The sequence below is a fragment of the Stenella coeruleoalba genome, assembly GCF_951394435.1.
Source record: "Stenella coeruleoalba genome assembly, chromosome: 6".
Classification (NCBI taxonomy): domain Eukaryota; kingdom Metazoa; phylum Chordata; class Mammalia; order Artiodactyla; family Delphinidae; genus Stenella; species Stenella coeruleoalba.
The window spans coordinates 124,957,834-124,983,935 of record NC_137151.1 but is presented as its reverse complement, the minus strand read 5'-3'; the positions used below and the strand labels follow the sequence as shown (position 1 = coordinate 124,983,935).

Here is a 26,102-nt window from a genome sequence, read left to right as displayed (position 1 = left end):
AAATTGGGAGATTGGGACTGACATACACAAACTATTATACATAAAATAGCTAACTAACAAGGACCTACTGTGTAGCACAGGGAACTCTTCTCAATGGCCTATATGGAAAAAGAATCTAAAAAAGAGTGGATACATGTGTATGTATAACTGATTCACTTTGCTGGACATCTAAAACTAACACAACACTGTAAATCAACTATACCCCAATTAAAAAAAAATAAACTGGGACAAATACAAAAAGAGCCTTCAAATTTTTAAATCATAAAAACAACACATCCAGGCACATGGCTACATTTCTCCCGCACTGCGCAAAGTTCCCGTCTCCCCAGTGAGACCCCCATCTCTTCAGCGCTGTCAGCAGCTTCCTAGATGGTCCTTTGCAAACTGAGCAGTGCAATTCTGAGCTCACTGAATAGTCATTTTCTAAATTTGGAAGCATCCTCCCCAATCCTGCTTTTGCTTAGACCTGAAATAAATCATGGAAAGCCTTCCTACTTTCTCCCGGTTCAGGCGTTTGGAGGTGGAGGGGTCTTCTTACGGGACAGAGGAGTGAAGGGTCCAAGGGGGGGGGAAGGGAGGAAGTGGACAGCAGCAAGGGCGAGAGGCCCACTCACCACTGGGCTGGCCCGCGCCGAGCTGCCTCTCGAGGAGCTGCGGGAGCTGGACTTGAAGTGGCCGCTGTGCTCCGAGGGCTGCCCACCCAGCTGGCCGCGGGACACGCAGATGGAAACAAAGGAACAGGTCAGCGAAGATGCAAGGAGGACGGAGGCCACGAGACAAAGGCTCCGGTTAGCTGTGAGGCCAGCCAGGCGCAGCCCAGAAGGGAAGGAGAGGTTAGTGCGGCCGCTGGCCGGCCCTGGGAAAGGAGGTTGTGTCTTCCCAGCATTCGACATGCGGCCACTCAGAACACAAAACTTAATCACACTATCAAAAAACACAGAATTCTTGGTTAGTAGGAAGAAAGTAACACAGAGCATCTGTTCAGCTGGGGTGTGGAGGACACCTAGTTTCTGCGCAGAAAAGCCTCCACGATGTGGAAGAGACAGGTCTTGAGAACGTGAGCTGCCTGCCGGCACAGAAACCGAAGACCGAGACAAGCGGGGCCGGCTTCGGGGCAATGCAAAAGTTTGCCTCTCTACTATCTTTGCAAGTGAATACAAAATAAGATTTAGGGTTAATACAAAATCAGGCAAGGCTTTTTAAAGTGCCGCAGGACCTTCTATCTGGTGGCCTGCGTGTACATCTGTCTGTCTACCCATCTACCTAAACTTCCTCTCTTCTAGTAAAGGAAAACACCAGCAACTCGTGTATCTGGAGGCTATGCCCTTAACTTTGATTTGTATTCACATTTGTGATAGGCCTAAATGCATTTTCAGTTTAACAACAATAACAACAACAAAATCTTACCTTCCTATATGTGTACATATACCCCATATCCCCTCCCTCTTGCATCTCCCTCCCACCCCTCCATCCCACCTCTCTAGGTGGTCACAAAGCACCGAGCTGATCTCCCTGTGCTATGCAGCTGCTTCCCACTAGCTATCTATTTTTCGTTTGGTAGTGTATATATGTCCATGCCACTCTCTCACTTCGTCCCAGCTTCCCCTTAAGCCTGCCCCGTGTCCTCAAGTCCATTCTCTACATCTGCGTCTTTATTCCTGTCCTGCCTCTAGGTTCTTCAGAACCATTTTTTTTACATTCCATACATATGCATTAGCGTATGGTATTTTGTTTTTCTCTTTCTGACTTACTTCACTCTGTATGACAGTCTCTAAGTCCATCCACCTCACTACAAGTCACTTTGCTATACAGCAGAAGCTAACACAACATTGTAAAGCAATTATACTCCAATAAAGATGTTAAGAAAAAAAGTATGTACATATCTGAAATATATCATAAAAGCGGTTCATGAGACCTGAAAAAGAAAATCTTACCTTCCTCTTGAACGAGGCAGGGCGGGGGGAGGGTGGGAGGGGAGGCGGAACTCGAACACCATTTAGGACCACAGGCACCAGCAGACTGAGAAGCTGGCCTGCGAGGCCTGTGCTGACTGCCCGCTCCCTGCCCCCAGGCCCCCTGGAGGCCCGCAGGCATCATTCCTACTGCAAATTATGGGGCCACAGAACTTCAGGGGCGCTCACGATCCTTATCGTAAGTAAATACCATCGTTTAGTTTGCCTGTTTTTCCACCAGAGAGGAATTCCCCAGGGCAGAGAATTCCCCAGGGCAGAGTCTGTGTCTATTTTGTTCCCTGCTGAATCCCCAGCGACCAGACAAGGCCTGGCACACAGTAGGTACTTGAGAAAGACTTGTTGAATGAACCATTTCAAGTTTAGGCTGTTAACAGCCTTGGTCAAGATGAGCAAATTCCCCAGACCCATCTTGCCTGGACTCATTCCTATGTTGGATAAATATTTATTGTGTATTTACACGTAGGTGCAAGATGCTGTTTCTGATGCACAGATAATACAGCTGCACGTACACTGTGTGTAAGAATCACTGCCATGTATGGCACATACAAGAAATCTACCAGCATTACCAGCCTCACCTTTTAGCTTTATTGTTCAAAATAAAGGAAAACACCTAACGTCAGCACTTTAAAGCAGAAGTATTTCGCCTTTGGGTTTGCTGATACAAGAGAGGAAAACTTCCTCCTGTAGACAAATCCTACTGTAGCCTATGTCATTCGAGTCCTGCTTTATGGTGCCGAGATATGACAGGTTGTTGTCAATAAGGTTTATCTCTGACCCAGGTTTCCCCAACTCCTGAGTCTCAAATCATCCGATCTGACTTGATCATGCGGAAAAGAATCAGTGTAAAGTCTGTGTCACTGTGGTCCGTGTGGCACCTTTGGAGTCGCCCATACTTTGGAGTCAGCGTGGCTAATGTGGGCTGAAGTAAGTTATTCAATAGCGAGATCTGAGTCCAGGGTCCATCTCTTATCGGCCACGAGAGCTTGAGAAAGTTACATATCTTGTCATCTATGTCATGAAGTAGAGACACTGACCACACAGGTTCTGAGGATTATGCAAGAGAATACAAGCTGGGCTTTTCTCAAGCTGTCACTTTCTGCTAGAAACAACTCTCACGGCTCCTGGACCAGCTGGCATCGGTGGTGATGACCGCTTCCCAGAGGGTCAGAACTAGGAAGGTCACTTCACACACGGCCAAGAGTCCTTCCTACAACATGCACACAGCTTACGAATGGTAAGGAAGGTACAGAATAGAAAGGTTTTGAAGCAAAACCGTTCTACTTTCAAGAACTAGTCATTTAATCATTTAACCAGAATTGTAATTAGTCCTTTAATTGTAAACACACACTGTGTCTGAGGCTAATTTCTTGGGGGAATGGAGACGGGGACAAGTCTTTGAAAGAGGGCTCAGGACTGTCCTGGGCAGGCCTGGGGCCAGCCTGGACGCAGCTCTCAGTACTGCGGGGCAGGACAGGAGGGACTCCCAAGGCGCCGTGTCCTCGCATTTGTGTGTGTGTATCTGTCAGCGGCCACAGCTCCTAGCTGCATAGAGAGCCTGGGGAGATAGCATTCCTGGGCGCGGGGAGCTCCACATCCCCTTGCAGGGCTATCCTGAGGGCTGGGGGTGGGGCAGAGAGGGGAAAGGATGAGAGGTCAGTGAACCTTCCCTCCCACCAGGCCTGCTGATCGGTGGCTGGCACACAGCTGATGGCCCAGAGATCTCTTCTGAGGGATTTTATCCCAGGGTTCAATTTGTCCCATTTAATCCAGCAAACGCATGCTGTGCTCCTTCTGCAAGAGTGTGGTGTTAGGTGCAGAAAAAAAAAATCTTTTGATTCTCTTTTACTTCTTCAGCCTGGTGTGAGACCGGGGACGTGAGCCCTATTTTAGGCATTCTGCTGTCGGGACAAGAAGACCTTTTACCTCCTAACTCCCTAAAGCCATACCGCCCAGGCAGTTCCTACAGAAGGGTTTAAAGCACCAAGTAACTGCTACACAAAAGAGCAATCAGCGATGCCAGTCACAGGGCCCCGAAGGTCAGCAATCGGCTACTTGAAAAAGTCCATCTACAGAGGCAACATTTAAAGAGAATCTAGGAGACGTACATCCCGCCAGACATTAGAAGTTCTGCTTTGGTGCTTGGGAAGATCCAGTCTCTTAAAGAGTTAGGCTGCTGCCTCTTACTGATAAAACAAAATCATTTAGTTGCATTTTATCCGTCCTATGGGCCTGAGCTATTTCATCCATTAGGTATGGTTTATGAGCTTTTTAAGGGCCTACAAAAATATTTAAGAACTTGGAAAAAGACAATATAGCGGGTTCCACTGCATTAAAATTTTATGCAATATAAAATTGTTCAATGCAAGTGTTCAATTAGATGTCGACAGAAACTCTTGCTATGTGGGACTGACACATACACACCACTACGTATAAAACAGATAACTAACACAGACCTACTGTAGAGCACAGAGAACTCTGCTCAGTACTCTGTAATGGCCTATATGCGAAAAGAATCTAAAAAAGAGTGGATACATGTATATGTATAACTGATTCACTTTGCTGTACACCTAAAACTAACACAACACTGTAAATCAACTACACCCCAATAAAAGTTTTTAAAAACTCATGTTACATCAATTATTATAATTAATATTTATAAAAACTACATTCTGAAGAACGCTGTAGGCCACCCTGGCTTACTGCCTAAGGATTCCTGAATATTCATGGCTGGAGAAACATAATAAATCATAAAGCCGGATCATCTAACCAACTGATCAAGTAGTCAGTGACTCCGAAAGCAAAATTGTAAAAGCACTTTCAAGTATTTCCTCAGCCGTCGTCGTTCATGTGGGGCGTGGATGCATCTTCCTAGGATTTGTCCAGGAGCCTCAGGACGCAGAAGCATCGGCCCCTGGGGAGGGCTGACTGGGTCCAAAGCCCAGTCAGCTGATCCTCAGGACAGGTCAACCAGTTTCCGCACTTCCATGGGCCCAGCCCGTTTTGTTTTCCTTTATCCTTCACTCATTCACTCTTTTTCATTCAACAAGTATTTCTTGTACAACTACTACACCTTTCTTGAGAAACCCTATCACTTCAAATCCTTCAAAGAGGTGAAAGGACAATAAAATAGGAAAAGGCAATTCCTTATGTGTAATACTCTAGTCCTTAAATTTGTTCATCTTCCTCGATCATCCAGAGGTGAGAATAATTTGTGGCCTGTTGAATTCCCTTTTGACTCTTTGACTCCTTTTATTATTATAAGATCACTTCATCCCTTGTTGCAGGGAAAGAGCAGATAAAACTCAATTAAGATGAATCTTTCTCCCTTTGACCTCAACATAAACTGACGAGTGAGGACATTAAACTAACACCAAAGGCTGTATGACTTACGTTATCCATGACCCTTATTACCATGGAAAACTGGGATGAGACAGTGTTTCCTTCCTATCACTCTGGTTAGTTATCTCCCAGGGCTGAAGCTGTGCTGAGAGAGTCACCCCAGGGTCATGCAGCAGAAAGCTCGGGAAACACAGAAAGTGCCTTACAGCGTGGGAACCGCAGGCACTGCTCCGCCGAGCCCCACCGAGACTGCTCTCATCCGACACAGACGCCTGTGACGAAAACAGACTGTCAGGACAGAGCACCTTTCCTCCTCCATCGGCACCCAGGAAACACTGAAATGTAAGCTAAGGAAGAGTGACACATGCCAGGAACACGTCCTGAAAAACATCACGATGGAAGACATGCAGGAAAGGCTCAAAACCACCTCCACAGGCAAAGGCTGTGCAGCAAAAAAACAGGGTCGTGCAAAAAGTCCAAGTGAGAGAAGTTCCAGTTGCTATCAACCAACTGGCATGCAGTGGAACCTCCGTTAAATCTTTGACTCTGAAAAATATTCCTTGCTAAGTAAAAACTTGTAAATCTAGATTTAAAACGAGCAGGGAGTTCAAATACCCTGGATTTTCTCATGGCATCCTCATAGTTGATGCTTAGAAAGTTACTCCAATATGAAGTGACTTTGTAATAAAAATAGCATGTTGATTATAGCTCAATTATAATTCTTTAAGAATTGCTAACTAGAGAACAGAACATTTCATTAACTTGAAAATCCTATGTAATCAATCACTGAGGGTAAATGAGGGTAAATAGGCGCTTACAATACCATGAATGGAACTTTAATTCCCCCTATTCCTCCTTGAGGACACAGCGGGTTTGCTGGACCAGTTATACATATAATTCAAAAGTGTGCGATCTGATGGAAGTGCAGAAAGTTATTAACAATCAGAGTGTGGCTACTTTGAATACTTAAGTTTCCTGCAGGGCATAAGTACCTGGTATTTAAAACTGGACATTTCCAAGATAATATAACTTAATGGATTAATATCTGTTAAGGTTACCAAAGCAATAAAAACCTATCTTTCTTTTTGCCAATAGATTAAGTAAATGTCGCCAATACTTTATTTCTGCCTAACAATCCTATACAAACACGTGTCTTCCCCAGCTACTGTCAGCTGTCGGGAGAAATAAACCCCAGATCTGGCCAAAGGGGGCTGCAAGTGTAAGCCCCACATAAAGGGGTAATTCACCCCCAGAAGGGCTGCAAACAGGTTAAGTCCACCGCACTCAGAGCAGGTGTTCGGTGGGGAAGAGGCGCGCGTGCGTGCTGAGGGGCCGTGGCGGGGGGGTGGGCGGAGTGGGCAGAAGCGGGCAAGGGGCTGTGGGAAGCACACGCACCCGGTAACTCCCAGCCGGCCGGGCAGCGCCGTACATATAGGAGGGCTGGAGGATGAAAGCAAATGGCAGGTTTTTAAACCCTTGAAAAAACAGCAACAAGTAATAGTGACAAGGTAATTATGATGCTTTTGGTGATCATGACAGCCAAGTTATTGTACAACTGTTATAAGGAAAAGAAGTCCACAAAGGCACCATGCCTTCAATAACTCTGATAGATGGAAATCCACATTTACAAGGAAAATAAACATGAGATGATTTCTAACTTTAAAAATAGTGAACTTCCCCAGAACCTCTGAAATATGGCTATTTTCTGGGCCTCTCTTTTCAGGCACTCCTAGAAGAAAGGGTCGGGGAGCGAGACAGAATGGTGACAACGTCAACGACACCAGCAAGAGCCCAAATCCACGACTCAAAATCCCAGGTGAAGAAAGCACTTGGGGGTGTTAATACACAGGAACAGTGCGGCAGGAAGAGCCTGTTTGCTTCTATCAGAGGATCCCAGCGACAGTCTCCAAGATACAAAGGAGCTGTAGACGGGCTGCAGCTGCCCAGGGCTGGCACGTCTCTGGCACAGGGGACACACCCGAACAGAGACAGAGCCTGTGCGGGGTGTGCTGGAACACAAGGGCAGCTCGCTCGTGTGACCTGAGCCTCACCTCCAAAGAGCATCATAACCTGTTTACCGGCAGAGGCCATGGAGAGCCCAGGGCAGGGGGCCCACGAGCTGGTCGGGGAACATGCAGGAACAGGGATGAATCACTCAGCAACGCCAAGGAACACGACAATGCAGGGAGATGGCAGTTCAACCTCCATAAGGTGACGTGTTCTTGGAGCTCGGCCTCTGACCTCCTCCTACGAGAGCAGGACTCCTATACCTGGAGCTAAAAAGGCCAAGCACCTCGGGGACGGCCTTGTATAAACAGGAAACACAGCGGAGAACGCCGTTCTCCCCACTTTCCAAGACGGAGGAGTTAGATTATGCACAAAAGCCTTCCAAATTGCTTCCTGGATACATTTACAGGAGAAAAAATGTGTTTTTAAAAAACAAAGGAAACCCCAAATGGGGAACAATTGCTGGAAAAGGAGGAGAGACCCAAGAGACCAATTTCTTGGACTTGAGCTTTTGAAAGTATACATTTAATAGAGCCTCCTTTTTCCTAAACTCCTTTTTTAAAAAAATTATAAGGTCTTAAATTATTTTTGATTTGCTTTAAAAGGATGAGGAAAGTCTTAGCCAGTTAGTCAAACCAATTGAAACATCTACTAAGCTTTGCTCTTTGGACTTCACATGGAAGAGGTTGAAGTATCCACGTCCATTTAATCAGCAATTCAAGTGACAACAGAAGGAAAGAAGAGGGAAGAATGATGTGAAAAGGAGGAGGACAGACCCGGTTTCCATTCTGGGCAGACACGGGTCTGGGAGCAAGGCCACGACTGAGAAGCCCGAAGTCGGAGCAGGAAAGTCCCTGTAATCAGAGAAAACGGGTCGGAGGGGAAAAAGGCTCACAGCTTTATTTCATCTCAAAGGCATCATCAATTCACACGAAATTGACTTCTGCAACAAGATGGGTAAAGGACATGCACTTGCAGGGAAGAGAGAATGAGGGGAAGGCAATAAGGCAGTCCAGTTAACTGACAGAACTATTACCTGGGACTAAATGAGGACTTGAGAGTCTACACACAGGCAAAAACAAGTTTCATTAATTTGAACTGATAGCAAGGTCAGTGGCATTTTGAAGGTCTCTCTAAAGCAAATTCTAATTTTTACAGTTTGGTGGGAAAAACTCAAAATCAGGAATTTGCAGAGAGAGTAACCTCTATTCTACGTAATAAAATATTTCATTGGAGATGATCTTGGGCTTGGTTAGGTATTTACACAATGCGCATGTGTTCAGGATTCATAGAAGACATGATAGATTCAGTGGGACATTTCTGAGACCAACAGTCTATACGAGATTTCTGGGGAATACTACTATATAAATTAGCGGTTTCCCCAAATACAATGTCCTATCCACATTAAAGGACCCTTGAAGAGGAGGCTAGCTGTTTCAGATTTCCATGTCAGCAGTATTCTACTGATTACGCAAACCCAGGGCAGCCCTTGAAGGGGATGAAGTAGTTCTGTTCAGGTAACTTGGTGGCACGCTAAGACATCTCCCCATCCTTTCGAGATCCCGTAACTTGTGCCTATCGTTCCTATGCCTCGGATCAGGTGCACCAGAATGACCTGAGGGGCAGGCAAGTGGAATCCTGGGGTGCGCAGGGAGAAAGTTTCTGATATTTTAACACAAACCCTGAAACTTTTTCCAGTGGTTGGGAGAATGCCCTGGGTAGAAGCCATTTTGTCAATTAATTTTGGTGAATAATTCACATCCAAGTATTAGATAACTAACACCATGTTCTATTTTACAGAAAGTATCTAAGCTTGGAAGTAAAGTCTTCTGAATGACGAAGTGCTCTTTCCAACAGCAAAATCTCCCGCTGAATTAAGAAAATGCACACAATACACAAAAAACTCAAGGTGTCAAAACCCACCAATCCTTTGGTGCTTACAGTTGATTTTATATTGTCAGAGTTCACATACTAGGGGAAGGAAGGGTTGGAGTATTTATTATTATGGGGGGCAGCGGTGGGGGTTTGGGGCGTGGGCAAGCTGATGGAGAGAGGGAGAAGCTGCGGCAGTGTCTGGAACGCCCCCTTCCGCCCTCCCCACGCAGCAGGAGTAGAAAGTTGGGGGCGGGGCTGAGGCACGACAGGGGTGAGGACGACGGAAGGACTAGGGTTAGACTACTGTGGCTCTACCTGGCTAGTTTCTATTTATTTTCTTTTCCCCTACGTATTCTTTAAGATTCAGTTGACATTCTTTGTTATGACACTTCCTGGCAAAATCAGTTTCTGCACTAGTGCGAGGGGCAGGGGGCGGGGGGGGGGGGGGGGTCTGTCTTCTGTTTTACAAGTAAATGCTTCCGGAGGACCTAACTCACCTGCTTGTCTCTGTGACTTCCCTACCTAAACTAGTTCCCTTATGTTTGCTGAGTGAATACAAATCTCACCTAGGTAGGATGAACAAGCCTTACCTATTAGGGCTCTTAAATAATTGAGAAATATTCGCCTATCAAGATTGGTGTATGTTCTTAAAGTACGGGAAGGAATGTTATTGTGTGGACGTTTGGATTTGATTTGATTTTCATTCCAAGTCTATTCCATCCTTGTGAAATTGCCCCAAGTATGCATGTACCCTGCAAAGTAATTCTGCTTTCAAGAATTCTCAAGGGAAGAATTTCAGGGCTTTCTTCTTTCCCTTTTGATTAATTCCAACTACTACACAGCCACATACCTTCTTTCACCGTGCCTAACTCAACCCCACAATCTGCATTCAAACATTTGAATCTGAATTCAAATGCAAGAGAGTGGGCTAAATCCGAATTAAATATATCATGTTAATTACCACCCCAAAATGGACTTTAACAGTTATCCAAAGGAAACTTCATAAAACAGACATTCAAAGAGAAAAGAGAGTGGAATTTACACATATGGGATTGCATGCTACAAAACCTGTAGTTTCTGCAGAGAGGATGTGAAAGATTTAAATGGAAACCAACCAAGGTGTCCTCTCTGGATGACGACAAAGTAGAGAATCTGCTGTCACCGCTGTAGCTGGAATTCTGAGCAGCAAAGAAGACAAGGTAAGTGATGAGCACTTCCCTCCTCTCCCCAAAGCACCACCCGGTCAAAAGGCAAATATGGAATGACACAACCAAACCAGTATTAGTACTCCAGGAACGCAGAGGCAGCTAGAGAACTGATACCCGCTACTACAGCAGAAAATCTTAACCACTAGGGGTTCTAAGCTGTGTTTTACTTTTCAGTGTTTATATCTCAGTGAGGTCGTGTGATTTAACTATTATCATTACTTAACTATTTATATTTAAATTTAGCTATTATTATCTGTAATTCCTTATTAAGTCTCATGATGGACCATCTATAACCTTAGTCTAGACTTTCCATATGACATCTCTTCTTAGGTAACTAAAATTCCATGTACTGCACGATTTTCACTCTTTCCTCAGCCCAGCACATCTGAGGGCTGCAGCTCAGCCCCAAGGCTCCAGGGAGGAAACAAACACCATCAGTCTTGGCCATCTCCTTCCTGCCCACAGACTGGTACTTCTGACGTCTATGAAATTTCCCATTTCCCATCCAATTTTTCTCCAAGCCCATCCTTACACTGTTCCTGGAGTTTCCTGCTCCTATATAAGATGCTACATTAGAAGTACGTTACTTGGTCCTTCAATCATTATATGGGGTCACCCAAAAAGTTTGGGTTTTTGTGACCCGAACGAACTTTTTGGCCAACCCAGTATTTCTCGATTATTTATTAAATCAATTTTATATCCAATTTCACTCTGTGGTGAACAGTTTTATAATCAAGTTCTTTTGTATCTGATTTCTAGAGGCATTACTTACTCTAAACTAAATCATAAGGCACGCTTCTACCGTTTCAACGTAAAAATCAAAGACTAAACTATATGGAGATATGTACGACGTAAAGATTGATGCCACCTTGTATGGTCACAAACACGCTGGCAACTACATGTTTGGGATGCTCTAGAGAAGGATGTAATATTGGGTAGAAGTTGGACTAAAGAACTTCTAAAGTAACTTCCAACTCTGAACTATGATTCTTTGTGATCGATATGGTGAAACTATGCATTTAGGGTGAAAAGTTACTAACTAGTCAATTTAAGCCCAACAAGCAGTGGGAAGCCATCAGAGCTCCTGTCCTATAAAGCCAGCACTAAACAGTCCTCAGGGATGCTGAGCACAGGAAGCAAAACTGTCAACATCCTGTAAGAGCTGAATGGATGTCGCTTGCTTCTGTCCCCGGAGTGCTGTATGACCTTAAAGAAAAACATGACAGAGCTTGAGAAAGTCCAAAGGCTGTCAGTGCAAAAGGCAACATAGATAGGAAGACACAGCCTTTAAACTGGGAAGATTTTTTAGTTTGGAATGAGAAAAGCTGAGCTGCAACAGAAGTGTATGCAATCCTGCATAGGAACAAGAAGGTAAAACCTGACTGGCCAGTTTCAGAACGCTACGGGGGTGTCCCGTTACCGCTTTGAACCCTGAAAACATAATTTAAACGTATATATGATATTGCTTAATATAATTACAGCAAATGAAAAGAAATACTGTTTTATACAGCTAGTAAAATGTATTCCTACAAGAAAATAAATGAAGCAAATGCAGGAACAGGAAGATTTTAGATAATTTAATGTATAAGAGATCTGCGGCAGGTCAAGAAACTGAATTAAAATGTATCTGGTTTAACCACCTGAAATCCCCAATGACTTCCTTGGTAAACCGAGACCTCCCCCACTTCTTACTGGCTGCCCTGCTATTGGTTCATTTCTTCCTCTCCCCCCCCCCCCCACAGCATCCCTCAGCTCGTCTTCTGCTTCCTTCCCTGGAGCTATGAGTACTGCGAGCATCTCAGTGGTCAGCAAAACACAGGCTCTAGGGTATGTGTCGTTGAAATTACGAATGAGAGGTGGGCAACAGTGGAAATGTTGAATTTAAGTATGTTTGAGAGTGGAATACACTTCATATGCACATTACACACATACACCCAGGGCAATAAAATAATGAAGGAGCTAGTACTTAATTCGACCTTTTAATACCTAAGAGATTCCTTTCAATGTCGATCTCTTACCTTAACACTTAGAATGTTAGAAGACGAACAGTCTAACATTGCTAACCAACTGAAAAACATTAGCTTTCATTCTATCATGCACACACACACAGAACTACTATAACAGAAAATAACCAAAGAAGCTAAATTTAGCGATATTTTAGAAAAGCTTTGCAGCAACCTGTTTGAATTTTGTGTCACGCAAATTTACTAACCCTGCCAGATCTTCTATTCAGGGACTGGGATCCGTATAATTCTCCATCATAACCATTTGTCTGTTTCAGCGAAGAAAAGGAGAAAAACGGACATCAGTATACAAAGGCAGACACAGGTACAGATGAGCAGGGAAGAATTAGCCGGGTACAAAGTGAGTTTTTGGAGTGGAGCGGATGGACACGGCCAGGGTAGCACACATCCCGGCAGGCCCCCCGCTGCCTCCACGCTCCTGATCTGCTCGACTACACCTCAGGAGAAACCAGCCCCGTCGGCGGATCACAGTGTCACTGTGACTACGGGGCACTCACTCGGGGACAGGAGGAAATGCCAAGTCCCCATGGAGTGAGGCGCATGGGCCTGGGTGCACTTGATTTCCTCGGCAGTTTTTGGTTCCAGTTTTGTGCTGATGATGCGGGAATCCCAGCCTGTGAGGAGCCTGGATGTCAGGCAACGTGGGCTGATGACTTCCACCTGAGTCAATTCGTCTTGCGTTCTTGGTTCAGCATGAAGTCCTTAAAAACCACGGCTCATTATGAAGCTGTATTCAGAAGATTCAGAGAGAGCTTCTACCCAATTTATAATTAAATGCAAACGTTCATCATGGAAAAAACGTCTATCGTGGCAGGACATCCTCTCTATCAGTTTTTCATTCATCCAGTCCTCCTACTTTATTTTTCAAAGTGAAATCTGAGCACATATTTTATGAGTTCATAATTTGTTCTCCAGAAAAAAAGAGAATGATTAAGTTAAGCATATGCTTGTCTTCCTTCTCTTCCCAATTCCCAGCCAAAGCTCGGGCTCTAGAACTGCTCTCATTCATCTATAAGGAAATTTCCGCTGATTCAAGATAAGAGCCGCCAAGTGTCAGGGACATGACCAGCTCCTGAGACAGAAAAAGGAGGAGCAGTCCCCACAACTGCTAAAAATGGAAGGAGATGCCAGCGATCGTGGACCTGAGTCCAGATTCCAAGCAGAAGCTTTGTCATATGACTTTGGGCAAGTTAATTTAATCCACTGGAACCTCTCTACCTCCTTGGCTGTGAAAACGTGCATGGTAATAAATACTTTACAAGGCCATTGTGAGGATTAAAGCTGCTTAGAATGGGTGCCCAGATCAGTGCTGACTGTATGGTTAAGTGCTTGGTACCGAGGAAGGACAGGATATGTTTCCTTGTTAAAAGTTCGGGGGAGGGGAGACGGTTCAGCACGTATTATGCAGCTGTGACGTCGATGAAGAATACATATATGGATTTCCGGGCAGATTATAAATCCAGATTCATGAAACCCTGACTATAAAACTGTGTACTTACTTGTGTTACAATTCAAAAGCAAGTCTATTCGAAGTTTCTAAATGAAAAAGAGTATGTAGAAATCCTTCAAAATTAAAATTTAAAACTATGGGTATATTAAAACATTTCTGAAATAAATTTGCTAGTAAAAAAACCTTTGGAGATTGGCAGGAATTTTTATTCAGTCTAATTTCCTTTTTTTCTCTCTCGAGAGAAATAATCTTGCATGTCAAGGACTCGTCTATCTCAGACCTCAGTCTTATTCCTTTGATATCTGTTTAGAAGCTAGTTTCTGGAAAAAATTAATATTGAAGGCTAACGTCAGTCAATTTTAGACGACTTTCCCCTTGCTAATAAATAAGGAAGAAAAATGTATTACATATATAAAGCCTCTGGCTTTCCACTGTTGCTTATAAAATACATACTGCTGTAGATGGATTTCTCCTTTTTGATCTTCTCATTCTCTCATTTAGCCTGCAGCGTAAAGCAGAGGGTGGGTGAAGGTTGGGAGAGCAAAGGCCCTCCTTCAGTTGTCCCCTTCTCTTCTGGCCTTCCATGAAAATGCAGGAAAAACCCTTCTTTTGAAGGCTTTGTGGAACCACACTTTTCTGTTGTAATGAAACTGTCATAGAGAACGTATCCCTACAACGTACTCCCAAATGTATAGACCTCACCAACAACATCTCTGTAGTGAGGAGTACTGTGACCTTCTTAAATAACACACCAACTTTCTCCTCTTGGGTAGTTTTTCTGTGTTGAATTCAGATGGGTGGAGCTGTTTTTAGTGGCATAAGAGGGTAATAAGGAGAGTTGAAAATTAACTGTAACAACATTAGAGTAAAAAGTCCACAGAAGGCATATATCACCTTCATCTTAAGTCAGGTCTCGGATGTTCACCCAGCTTTGTTTTACAGAATTGTTTTTCAACACTCCTCAGACCACCTGCATCCTGGTCACGGGGCGTGCTTCCCATCCCAGGACATCGGAATACCCGGAGGCCCGGGAATATGCATTTTAACAAGTTCCCCAGGTGAATCTTACATATAGTGACACTGAGAAGCACTGCTCTAAGACAGAACAAAATAAAGACATTCACCAATCAGCATTTTCTAAAAGAGGATAAGTCAGATACAAGAATAAATGTCCCATCAAAACCTATTATTCTAATGGTAACGTGATTAGTCAGAATGCTAACGACTCCATGCAGTGCTGTCGAAGCACAACCAACTTCATGCGTGACCATGCGAAACGCAACTGTTATTATTTTCATGAATGGTTTTAGGTATTCTTCTACTGAGTCAAAAGACAGAGCACCTTCAAGGGCGTTAGAGATGGGAAACAAAATAAGCAAGGCAAAATCACAGCTTTGAAGTGCAATCCTTGATGCACTCAATCTAGTTTTAAAGGGGAGGACAGCAGCCTCACCGGGAGACTCCGGGGACAAGCGTGCTGTGCCGATGTATGGTCCTGTTAATTGTCATCTTAAGGGTAAAAATATATTTTAAAAACCGGAGTTTGCTGGATATTTTTTCAATGCAATGGAATGAATGAAGCACAAAATCCTTTTGGAAAAAGCCCTTCAAGTGAAGAAGTGTATGATCTGCTATAATAATTTCAGTGCTGAGTCACTTTAATGCTGAGTGTGATTAATGCTGGTGAGATTACATTTTTCTTCCTTTTAGTGTAATTTAAGCTTACAGGTTTTCAGAAAGCATAAGGCGATCAAACTCTTCTAGATGGATGTAAGAAGGGAAATTCTGAATTTAAATCTAAAGGCTTCGTTTTTGTTACTGGATTTGGGGTCTTTCTCAAAGAGCACTTTCTGGCCAAAGAGCCATCTGGGACATTTAATTTGAAAGGATACAGATTAGAAAATAATCAATTTTTCATTAGATAAAATGACTTTAAATTCAATCTTTTAAAGGAAATGTAGAGGCTTGGGAATTCTTGATCTGACTTGAGTTCCCTGAAGAAGACCCATCCTTCCCATCTGGTGTCTGCAGCTGCTACCCCAAAGCCTGGCAGACAGCGGTGCTCACAGGCCGCCGGGTGCGGGAGATGGTCAAGCACCCACACCTGGGTTCCAGACCCACCCATGAGGGTCAGAGCTGTACCCAGGAGGCTCTGGGAAGAAGAGAGCTCACTGTGGTATGTGCACCTGCCCTCCGGCCCTCAGTCCCCAGGTAAGAACAGGTGCGTGGCATGTGTCTTTTAAAACAAAGGTGTACAAATGCTCATTAGATTACTGGAAACGCCACAGGTTATTATCTCCCACACAACACTATTAGGATCAGGCCACATGTTCGTCTCACCCAAGCGTAGGGACCCCCGTACTCCAAGTCAGGCTGCGACTGTCAGAGGTGGGATGGAAGAGAAAAACAACACAAAAGAGTTGCCCAAAATCAATTAAAAAGCTACCTAAGGCATAACACAAACATAAAACAAAAAACAGGCAATCTTGAAAATCTTAATGAAATTCAACTATTTTCATGACTTCTAGAATCTCGTACGTATTTACAAACGCAATTACATTAGCATTACCATAAAACCATTAGCATTAAATGAAACTTCCGTGGCAGCTGTTGCCCTAATTCATGGAATCTGAAGCAGTCTGAGCAATCCTTTCTCCTCCTCTACCTAAAGCATTCTATTTACATTAGGCAAAAGGTCAACAGATGTGTCACTCTCAATTTTTAAGTAGAGAAAATTAAGTACTTATGATATCTAAATCTAGGTTTTCTGAGAATGTCCATACAAACGCCAGAAAAAAAAATTTCTTCCATTTTTAAGGGTTTATCATCACTGTCAGTGGAGTGAAGAAGGCCTGTATTTTGAGAAAGTCAAGAGATAAAAGATAGGGTCTTTGGGCTTCCCTGGTGGCACAGTGGTTGAGAGTCCGCCTGCCGATGCAGGGGACGCGGGTTCGTGCCCCGGTCCGGGAGGATCCCACATGCCGCGGAGCGGCTGGGCCCGTGAGCCATGGCCGCTGAGCCTGCGCGTCCGGAGCCTGTGCTCCGCAACGGGAGAGGCCACAACAATGAGAGGCCCGCGTACCGAAAAAAAAAAAAAAAAAAAAAAGATAGGGTCTTTGAACTTTGCAAACGGAAGATTTCCAAATATTAAAATATGAAAAACAGTAGAAACTGGCCCTACGCATTGAAGGCCTGAGATGAGCCCCCCTGGCGGGGGAGGCGCAGTGGGGAACCCTGCCCGCCCACCAGCCAGGAGAGGCCAGTTCCGGGCCCCCGACGGGCTTTGGGATTGATGCTGTCACAGCACCCTGGCCCTGAGCAGGCCCCCTCGCTGCTCTGGGCTTGTTCTGTGTCTGTAAAAATTAGAAGGTTTGACTCTTATCCCCAGGATCCAAGTTCTCAAGGTCTGTGATTTTTAACGAGAGTTATTTCTTTAGATCAAGTGCGTCACAGGAAAGAGCGGGGGAGCACGCCACCCGGCTAGCGACGAAAACCCATCCACTGCTGACTTTCCACCTTCCCCCCATCTCTTACTTAGCACCCTAATTGTGGAGCTCCTCCATAAACTTTTATATCCTAAAACAAATAGGCTTGTATCTTGGCAAAGAATGGTGTCCAGCACAGAAATTTAGCTCATTTCTGGTTAAAATCGTTGAAAATGAAATAAATGCTATAAACACCCAAACAACCACTAATAATACAATAGTTTTAAGCTTTTTGGGATCAGCTCTGAGAATCTTAAGAAAGTGACAGATTATTTTCCCAGAAAAATGCAAGTACAAACAAAATCTTGAATACAATTTCAAGGAGGATCGCAGATGGAAAATGCTATTTTATTTTATTTATTTATTTTTTTGCGGTACGGGGGCCTCTCACTGCTGTGGCCTCTCTCGTTGCGGAGCATGGGCTCCGGACGCACAGGCTGAGCGGCCATGGCTCACGGGCCCAGCCGCTCCGCGGCATGTGGGGTCTTCCCGGACCGGGGCACAAACCCATGTCCCCTGCATCGGCAGGCGGACTCTCAACCACTGCGCCACCAGGGAAGCCCGGAAAAGAGAGTTTGGGTTCTTTCTGCATCTCTCCTATTCTCCCTTGAGCCCAAAACAGTCAGGTTTTGCCCTCAATATTTCCATCAAAAGTGCCCTTGTCAAGCTCACCAACGTCTTGGCCAGTGGTCATGTGAGTCCTGTGCTCACATGATCACGCCCCTTCTCCTTGAAAAGGTATCTTCTTCATTTGGTTTCAAGGACCCGACCTTCTCCTGCACCTGCTGGACAGCTGTAATTTCTGACCCTTGTCTACAGATTCTGCAAACTGAGTTTTGCATTGATAATGTTTAGGTTACATAAATCTTACTTCCTCTCGTGTGAATCATGTCAGAGGGTATGTGAGGAAGTTACAACTACATGGCTAAGGAGAAAGTTTCAAATAGCAAGGAAGCCCTTTAACTGACTTCACCTGTGAACCGTAACTTTCTGGCAAAACCACGATGGACATGCCTTTGGCAGCTTCAGGCCAATGACAGTTGTTGACAGCAAAGCAACAGTGTACAGCCATCCTTCGGTATCTGCGGGGGGTTGGTTCCAGGACGCCCCCAGATACCAGAATCTGCAGATGCTCCAGTCCCTTATATAAAATGGCGTAGTATTTGCATATAACCTACGCACGCCCTCCTGTACACATTCAGTCATCTCTAGATTAGCTGTAACATCTAATACAACGTAAATGCTACATGAATAGTGTGGAATTTTCCCCTCTGAATATTTTTAATCCGTGATTGGTTGAATCATGCAGAACCTTGGGTATATGGAAGGCTGACTGTATCACCTTTATAGTTTATTGTTATACACAGCTAAATTAAATGTACATTTGGTGCGTGTATAAGAAGGCTAGGAGTTACATCACGACTTAATTGCCACGGTGATTAAAAACAAGGCTTCTGCCCCATACAGTCCTTCCGTAAAATGGAGTGGCTGCGTCGAGACCGAATTATTACCAGCAGAGAGATGCAGCTTTAATCCAGGGGTAAACTAACCTGACACGCTCAGATTAATTCACTGACTTAAAGGACTAAGCAAAACACGTTTTTCTCTACTTCACTTCCCAAAGCATGCCTTGTTTTCAAGTATAATTATGAAGATTTTTGGAATGTTTAAGGAAAAATGTGTATTTGTGTTTCTCAACCATCAGGCTGTCAGTGATGAAGAGATTTCATTATAGTTGATGAAAGGAAAGGCTCCTGAGACCTCAGGCTGGACGGATTCAATGTGCCCCGGTGTTCCACCGGCAGCCTACAGCAGCTTTCAAGGAGCTATGGGAAACATCACTGAATAATAGTTCCTTTAACTTGTAGTTACTTTAACTGAGATTCCAATTTGCTGGGGAGCTTGTGCACTTCCATTAGGACAGAATGAGCCTTCGTGCTCCCCTTCACCACACTAGCAATGAGGCAACTTACTCTAAATGGGGCAGTTTTGTGATGTGGACCAACACGAAGAAAGGAGGACTTCCACTCTGGGGAGAAAGACACAACAAAACTGCTTACGCTTATCACTAATCTCTCTACATCACAAAGAGACATCCCACCATTGAACAGAGGCTACAGGGATAATGAACAAGAACTTCGAACGCAGGGATGGAAGGGCCAGGAGCGTGGACACAGACTGTACCATGCAAACTCAACCATCTGGTTACTGACCCTCAGACTTCCGCGGCTACCCGCTGACACGCGATCATCTTCATCAGACGCCTAGTAAAAAGAAAGGATGAAAACAACCATGAGGCGATGAGGTAACAGACACAGAGAAACCAGTGACCAGCTCTGAGGGAAGCGGCTGACCCGACACATGGCGGGGGGCAGATCAGGCCCCTGTGAAAATCTCAGTGCACGTGAGCCTGGGTTTTCGCCAAAAGGGCTTTGTTTGTGCACCTCTGCTTAACAGAAGACTGTTTCTGGATAACACGACTTTAACTTCACTACAGTGATGCTGTTCACTTCGCTGGTAACCTACAAACATGTAGCTTAATGCATATTACTCTGCAAATTATTCATGGGTATTTAATAGCGAAAAAAGCACTAAAACTGTCATGAAACTCAGAAAATTTTCAAACACTCACTCTCGCCTCACCAAAGTCAGGTCACAATGCTAAAGGCTGAGTTCACAGTCTTTGTTTAGGTAACAGTATCAGTGTTAGTTAATTTCTTTCATAAGTATCATTAAGATATAGATATAGATACAGATCTGTAGATATGTGTATATACATACAGACAGATGGATAGAGAGACAATTTATATATTTCAGCCATTAAAACTGCAAATCAGACTTCAGTCAAAACGCCGAGGTAACGAATGAACACAGTACTAACCGACGTGTTTCTTCTGGATCTACGGGAGTAGCGCTCACTGTCTTCCTACCAAAGCAACGGAGGAAACAGCACAGAAAGGTTAGGGCAGACACAGGAGAAGGCTTAGCTACTCCATAATACAGTATTTCTGATATAAATGTCAAACAAATATTTTCTTTGCTTTTGCTTAAAGGCTTCAATTAAACCACTGGGGGAAAATGTTTTCTTCTAAAAGTGGGTGGGGGGCTTAAGCACACAAAGAATCAGCATATTTCATTTTGGCTTTAAAAGCAAGTGCGTGTTGGGTGAAAATCAGGGTCTTAATTTTTGCCGAATCGAATGTGGTCCATTTAAATCAGCCTACTTTTCTTCTTACGTTCAAAACCTTACACACTTCTCTTTAGGAATTGGAAGAGAAATCACTTTCGTAGGAGATCCAATACGGATGCCACCCCACCTACCATATTTTGTGCATTCTAAGGTGCTCCATTTTGCATTTGGACGTCTCTGAAGTTGGGGCATATCTTATCATCAAAGTTGCTCACGATTATAATTAGCAACTTTCTGTTTCTTTCTCAGTGGTATAGAGAACACTGACACATCTTTTAACTGTGTCTTACGACTTGATAAACGTACATCTCCCTGTGTCATATAAACTAGAATGATGGTTTACACATAACAGAGGTTGAAGTTAATAGTTTTTTAAATAGTGGAACTGTGTGCTCTTTATATGTCATCAACTGTTTTCTTTTATATTATACACAGATCTCTCAATGTTAGGTCATTTTATACTCCCTTAGATTATTTTATGTGTAAGGGACACCTAATAGGACAGTTCCATACTGGTCAGGTTCTCAAATGCTACAGGTACGTGATGATGTCCATGAGGCCAGTCAGCAAGGTGACAAGGACAGGAAGAGGTGGGGAGCACTCAGGTGGATGAATTCATGACAGGAGCCATGAAGCCGTGCTCCCTCGGGACCAGTGGACAGCTCTTGGAATCCCCCCTCTTCTAGAACCTCCCGCCAGGAGGCAAGATCTCCCCCTGGGAGGGTCGTAAGGACAGGGGTATCGTGAGGGGCGGGCCAGCTCTTAACTGACTAAGGAGGACAGCTAAGTCGTGCCAGGAAACAGGGTGAGAAGGTAAAGGAATTTTCTCACCAGAGGACAGTGGTTTCTCAGGCACAGCAGATGAGGTTGGGGCGGGGGGTACCCAGCAGCAAAGTATAGAGGTCGGAATGGGGTGACCGGGCAGCTGACTGCAATCGTGAGTGAAGGAATTGCAGCATCACGCGTCCCCCTGGATTCCAACTAGAGCTGGCTGGACCGGATGCTCATGGGAAGGTTCTCGCGCCGGGGCCACACGCCCAGCCTGAGTGTCCCCAGTGGGGAGTCCACTGCAGAGGAGATCGGGGTCCTGGTCGGGGTGGAGACCCTCACAAACGCTGGCCTGGAAGCTCCAGGAGTCAGCTGCTACTGAACAGACCTGACACCAGCCCTGGCCAGGGCACCTTCTAACCAGGCTTCACGTGGGATGTACACAACCAGGCCAGATGCAAGCACGTCCAGCAGGAAATCACTCAGTATCAAATTAGGGTGCAACAGGGATCTAGCCATGTAATTAAACTGTGGAAGAATCCAATTACAAACCATTTACGCTTTTCAAAATCAGATTCAAGGCCTACCATCCATTGCTCGATGTCGCCCCACTTTGTATCCAGCCCATAATATTTCTACAGACAGAAGGGAAAGAAAATTAGGCAAGAAGTGCAACGGTAATCGCACAGGACACTGTTCTGACATGCATTTCCAAACTGTTGCCAAGCCTCGGGGTCAAGGTAGCATGCCAAGGCAGAGCAGGGAAGCACACGGTCAGGCTCTGACCCCCACGCGGCCTGTGAGCCTGTGAAGACAGAGCCTCCCGACCCGCTCCCTCGGGGAAGACGAGAGAGCCCAGGACGAAGCAGTCCTGGGGCGAGGGGGTGGCCTCCGTAGAGACCAGGAATTCAAACTGAGCCCAGCAGCTTTCAAGCCCCTCTGTAAAGCTGTCCATGCCTTCGGAGCAGGTGTACTGCAGGAATAAAGCACGATTTAAGAGAAGCCAAAGCCATTCCCGTGCTGCTACAACAGGAAGGAGAACACCAGAGGAAAGGGGGAGAAATGGTGCGCTGCCCCTAGATTTCTAGTACACTTGCTCCAGCTATCTGATAGCCACGCTAAATTTAGGCCCTCGAGAATTTCTGGGCTGTGGACGTCTTTATAACATGCCACTGATGGCAAGATGACCAAGCAGGCTGTTGCAGAAGAGGTCTTGGCCCAGGGAAGAAAAGTTCTGCTTGGTGTTTTCTTTAGCCAACACCTCCATGGTTTCAGCTCGCCTGTCTAAACCGCAATGGCCCAAGTTAGAAACAGAAAAGCAGATTCAGGGTGGCTACTACTGTTACTAAATACAGCAATTCCAAATTCAGGTGGGAACCCAGGTAGACTCTCAGGTAATGGGGCTTTGCTGTCCTCCTCACTCTTCCCTCAATTTCTAATAAGAAAAGCAAGAAACAACCATCCAAACCTCCCTATCGTATGACACAGATGGGATTTTCCTCTTACACGTGAAAAGCTTATCATCAGAAGAAAAAAAGTGGATGCTAGAGTACACGACAATTTTTGAAATTGTTTTACAATGACCAAAACAGGCTGCTGCTATGTTTGGTTCAGTTTCCATTTATTTTGATGGGCGGCCAGATTTAGAATATATATATGGCTCTTTGATGGCCTTGCCCCTTTCTCCTAGAGGCGGCAGCAAGCAGAAAACTGGAAGAAGAAAAGCAGGAGGGAGAATTTAACAGTGCTTTAAAAAGTCAAACAATACAGAACCTTAATATCCGGAGCACATAAGCCAAATCTTTTTCTGTAAGTTCCTTTCCTTAGACTATAAATCGAGAAAGGAAATAAACGTAAACACTTCCTAAAGTCACGTTTTAACATCCGTTTAAGTGAAATGCAACGGCTTAAAGCTATTCTGCATTCAATTCATGTTAGCCCCACTCTCACTGTCAAATTCCAGATATGAAAATTTGATGCCATCAACCCTCCTTTATCTCACGGCTTAACTGCAAAGACAGAAAGAAAAAGTGGTTTTTAAAAAAGGAGGGGGCCTACAGACATTGACAAAAAGTAAATTCCAAAAGAAGTCTGTGTTATCCGATTTTCTATTTCCATATTTCCCTTTTTGGCCAATTCTATACCCATATCACATACTGCACTCGACCTATTGCTCTTTTTAGGACAAAGATAAGAATCAGTATTTAAAGTCTTTCATCGAGTCCACAGGTGGCCTAATAAACAGCTGCTGTAACTCTACAGCTGCATCTCCACGCCATTCCATGGAGGGAGGACACCCTGCCGACAGTAAGTGCGGTGAACGAGTAGTCCTGGTGTTAGCTGGCAGTCGACAGCACGGCACACTCTAGAAGGTGTAAGATATTGCACATGGAAACTGCTATGATTAGCCAGCGAGTCATGCAGAAGGAAGCAAAAGCCAGACGAACGCAGAAGTGCTCGACTTTCAGAAACAGCTTTGATTCCGCAGGAGAGAAACCGTGATGGATGCAGCCGATGGGCTGGAACAGAGCCTTACTGCTTCCTTTTCCGTTTCCTGAGTCTCCGTGACAAGGAAAGCCTTCCCTTCCCTTGGACACATCTTTATGATAAAAATGTGTATCTGTTTTCCCATGGAGGGCTTCCTGTGCTCCCTCTAGCTGTATTTGTATACAAATGACCATTCTGACGAAGTTCTAAGGGCGTATCCCTGGTGAGTTGGTGAAAGGAAAATAGTCTTGATGCAGCACCAGATGGGAATGAATCAAAGTGGAAGTGACCAGATAGGAGTCCCTTGTCTAGGTTTTAGGCAGTTATGTCCTGCTCTATCAGATACTGTGATGGTTCCCAGCCTTGTCTTTTTGTTTGTTTTTTTTCGCGGTACGCGGGCCTCTCACTGTTGTGGTCTCTCCCGTTGCGCAGCACAGGCTCCAGATGCGCAGGCTCAGCGGCCATGGCTCACGGGCCCAGCCGCTCCGCGGCATGTGGGATCCTCCCGGACCGGGGCACGAACCCGTGTCCCCTGCACCGGCAGGCGGACTCTCAACCACTGCGCCACCGGGGAAGCCCCCAGCCTTGTCTTTTACCTACGAAATCCCTACCTAGATTCTCTGTGTATGGGTTGGAGCTCTAGCTTCAATACACATTTCCAAGTGGACCCTGCAAAAACTAACGAAGTCCAAACAGATTCTGGCACCTACCTAACTGGTTTCTTAACACTCTGGGGGACAGTAGTTACGCAGAGTGAGAGAGGCAGGAAGGAAAGGCAATTTGGAACTGTAGCTGGTGAAGGAATCCAACAACAGAATTTTACATTTACTGATAGAGGGTGTTTAAGGGGTCGGCATGTTCTACCCTACGAAATTAAGTCACCTTGCTTTGATTTTCTTAGTTGCTCTCAAAGGCAAATATAGTCCTTCTTTATCTGTAAACTAAATAAATTTGTAAACACGAAGCTATTATAGGTGTCGTAAGTAACAACAATTCATTTTGGGGAAAGACTCACTGTAAACACTTTCTGTAAGTTCTCAGGGAACCGCTTACTCCTTCCTTCGTTATTGCTGGATCAGGAGTCACTGACTTGGTTGTTCTCCTCTTTATTTTCTGTGTCTGGCCTGCTCAGTGCATTTATTTCTAAACCTCAGCTGCTTTTACAAAATACTAGGAAACAGAGAATATCGGAGATAGAAGGCAGGTGTGTTTTAAGCTGTTGGATTTTACTGTTATATCACCATTTTCTTTTTTTACTCAGATTTTAAATCAGTATGTAATAATCTCCTCATGTATGGTAATATGCCTTGATAGCTTAAACCCCTTCTAATAAAATTATATGAGAGGATAATCTTTCTTTTTAAATATCTGATTTCAAAAGGTTTTCCGAACTCTGAGGTGTGATTTTTATTTTGTCTTAGAGTTCATTTTTCTTCTTCAACGATTTTCTAATTTCTTGAGAAAAGGGAGATGGGAAAAGCTTTCAGTACACAGAAATGTGTGCTGACGGCTGCTTTGCGTGTGGGCTGAAGTGGGGACCTAAGCATTCTTGTTCAAACCGATTCATAAATAAAGCAGTAAAAGAAGCAGTAAGAACTTCGATGAGTTTTCAATCAAAGGTGTTATTTCTGAAAGGTGACCGGGTCGTTGGCAAGGGAAAAAGAGTACATGCAAATTAGAAAATAAAGAAGGAAGAGCCTACCTTTTGAACCTGATAGATCTATAGAGGAGGGCAGAAGAAATTGGGAAAGAAATATAAAATCCAGTTACAGAAGTATAAACATCAGAAAGAAAGGTTCTGTAAGTACCTAGGAATATGAATAAAAGCCATATTGGAAAAAAGGTGAAAACTGGTGAAATATGAATGAAAAAAACCTCTTGAAGCCTCATTGAAATAATCAGTAATTTCATAACAGATTTTACATTCTATTTTAGATATATTGGTGAAACACAGGCATGTCCACACAAGTCTACAAGAATCCTGCTACTATTCTAATGCAGAAGTTTGTATAACCTGTTACCGTTAATGGGAAAAAGAACTTCATCTTCAATTTAAAATTTCTTTTCACCGTGATCAAAGTTTAACAAAAAAGTACAGAAATTTAATTGGAAAGTCAACTGGTCAAATTCACAAAGAGTGAAGAAAGAGGCTTTCACATTCGGATTCATGCAGAATACGTGGAAAATTCAACAGATACAAACAGAATACCAGGAAAATTCCAGCCAAATGGAGTGATCACTGGAATATAACTGAAAAAAAATTGAAAAGCTTATTATCATACCTTGACATATTCGT

At 44.2% G+C, this 26,102-nt stretch overlaps 1 protein-coding gene across 16 annotated transcripts in view; it reads right to left on the bottom strand.

The window, feature by feature from the left end:
* LRRFIP1 (LRR binding FLII interacting protein 1) overlaps window positions 1-26,102 on the bottom strand; it is a 142,160-nt gene that overhangs the window by 35,194 nt on the left and 80,864 nt on the right. For 4 of the 16 annotated variants that reach the window (XM_079925074.1, XM_079925086.1, XM_079925082.1 and 1 more), the window contains exons 3-4: window positions 19,575-19,625; window positions 615-704 (exon numbers count right to left, since the gene is read on the bottom strand). The exons of 5 other annotated variants lie outside the window; for them this stretch is intronic. In XM_079925074.1, the coding sequence (XP_079781200.1) occupies window positions 615-704; window positions 19,575-19,625 (141 nt within the window). Of the gene's footprint in view, window positions 1-614; window positions 705-5,518; window positions 5,585-6,707; window positions 6,753-8,095; window positions 8,174-10,309; window positions 10,373-12,614; window positions 12,675-16,216; window positions 16,256-19,574; window positions 19,626-20,242; window positions 20,288-21,906; window positions 21,955-25,508; window positions 25,527-26,102 lie in introns of all 16 variants that reach the window. 7 more of the 16 variants (XM_079925085.1, XM_079925075.1, XM_079925078.1 and 4 more) reach the window with 4 other exon arrangements.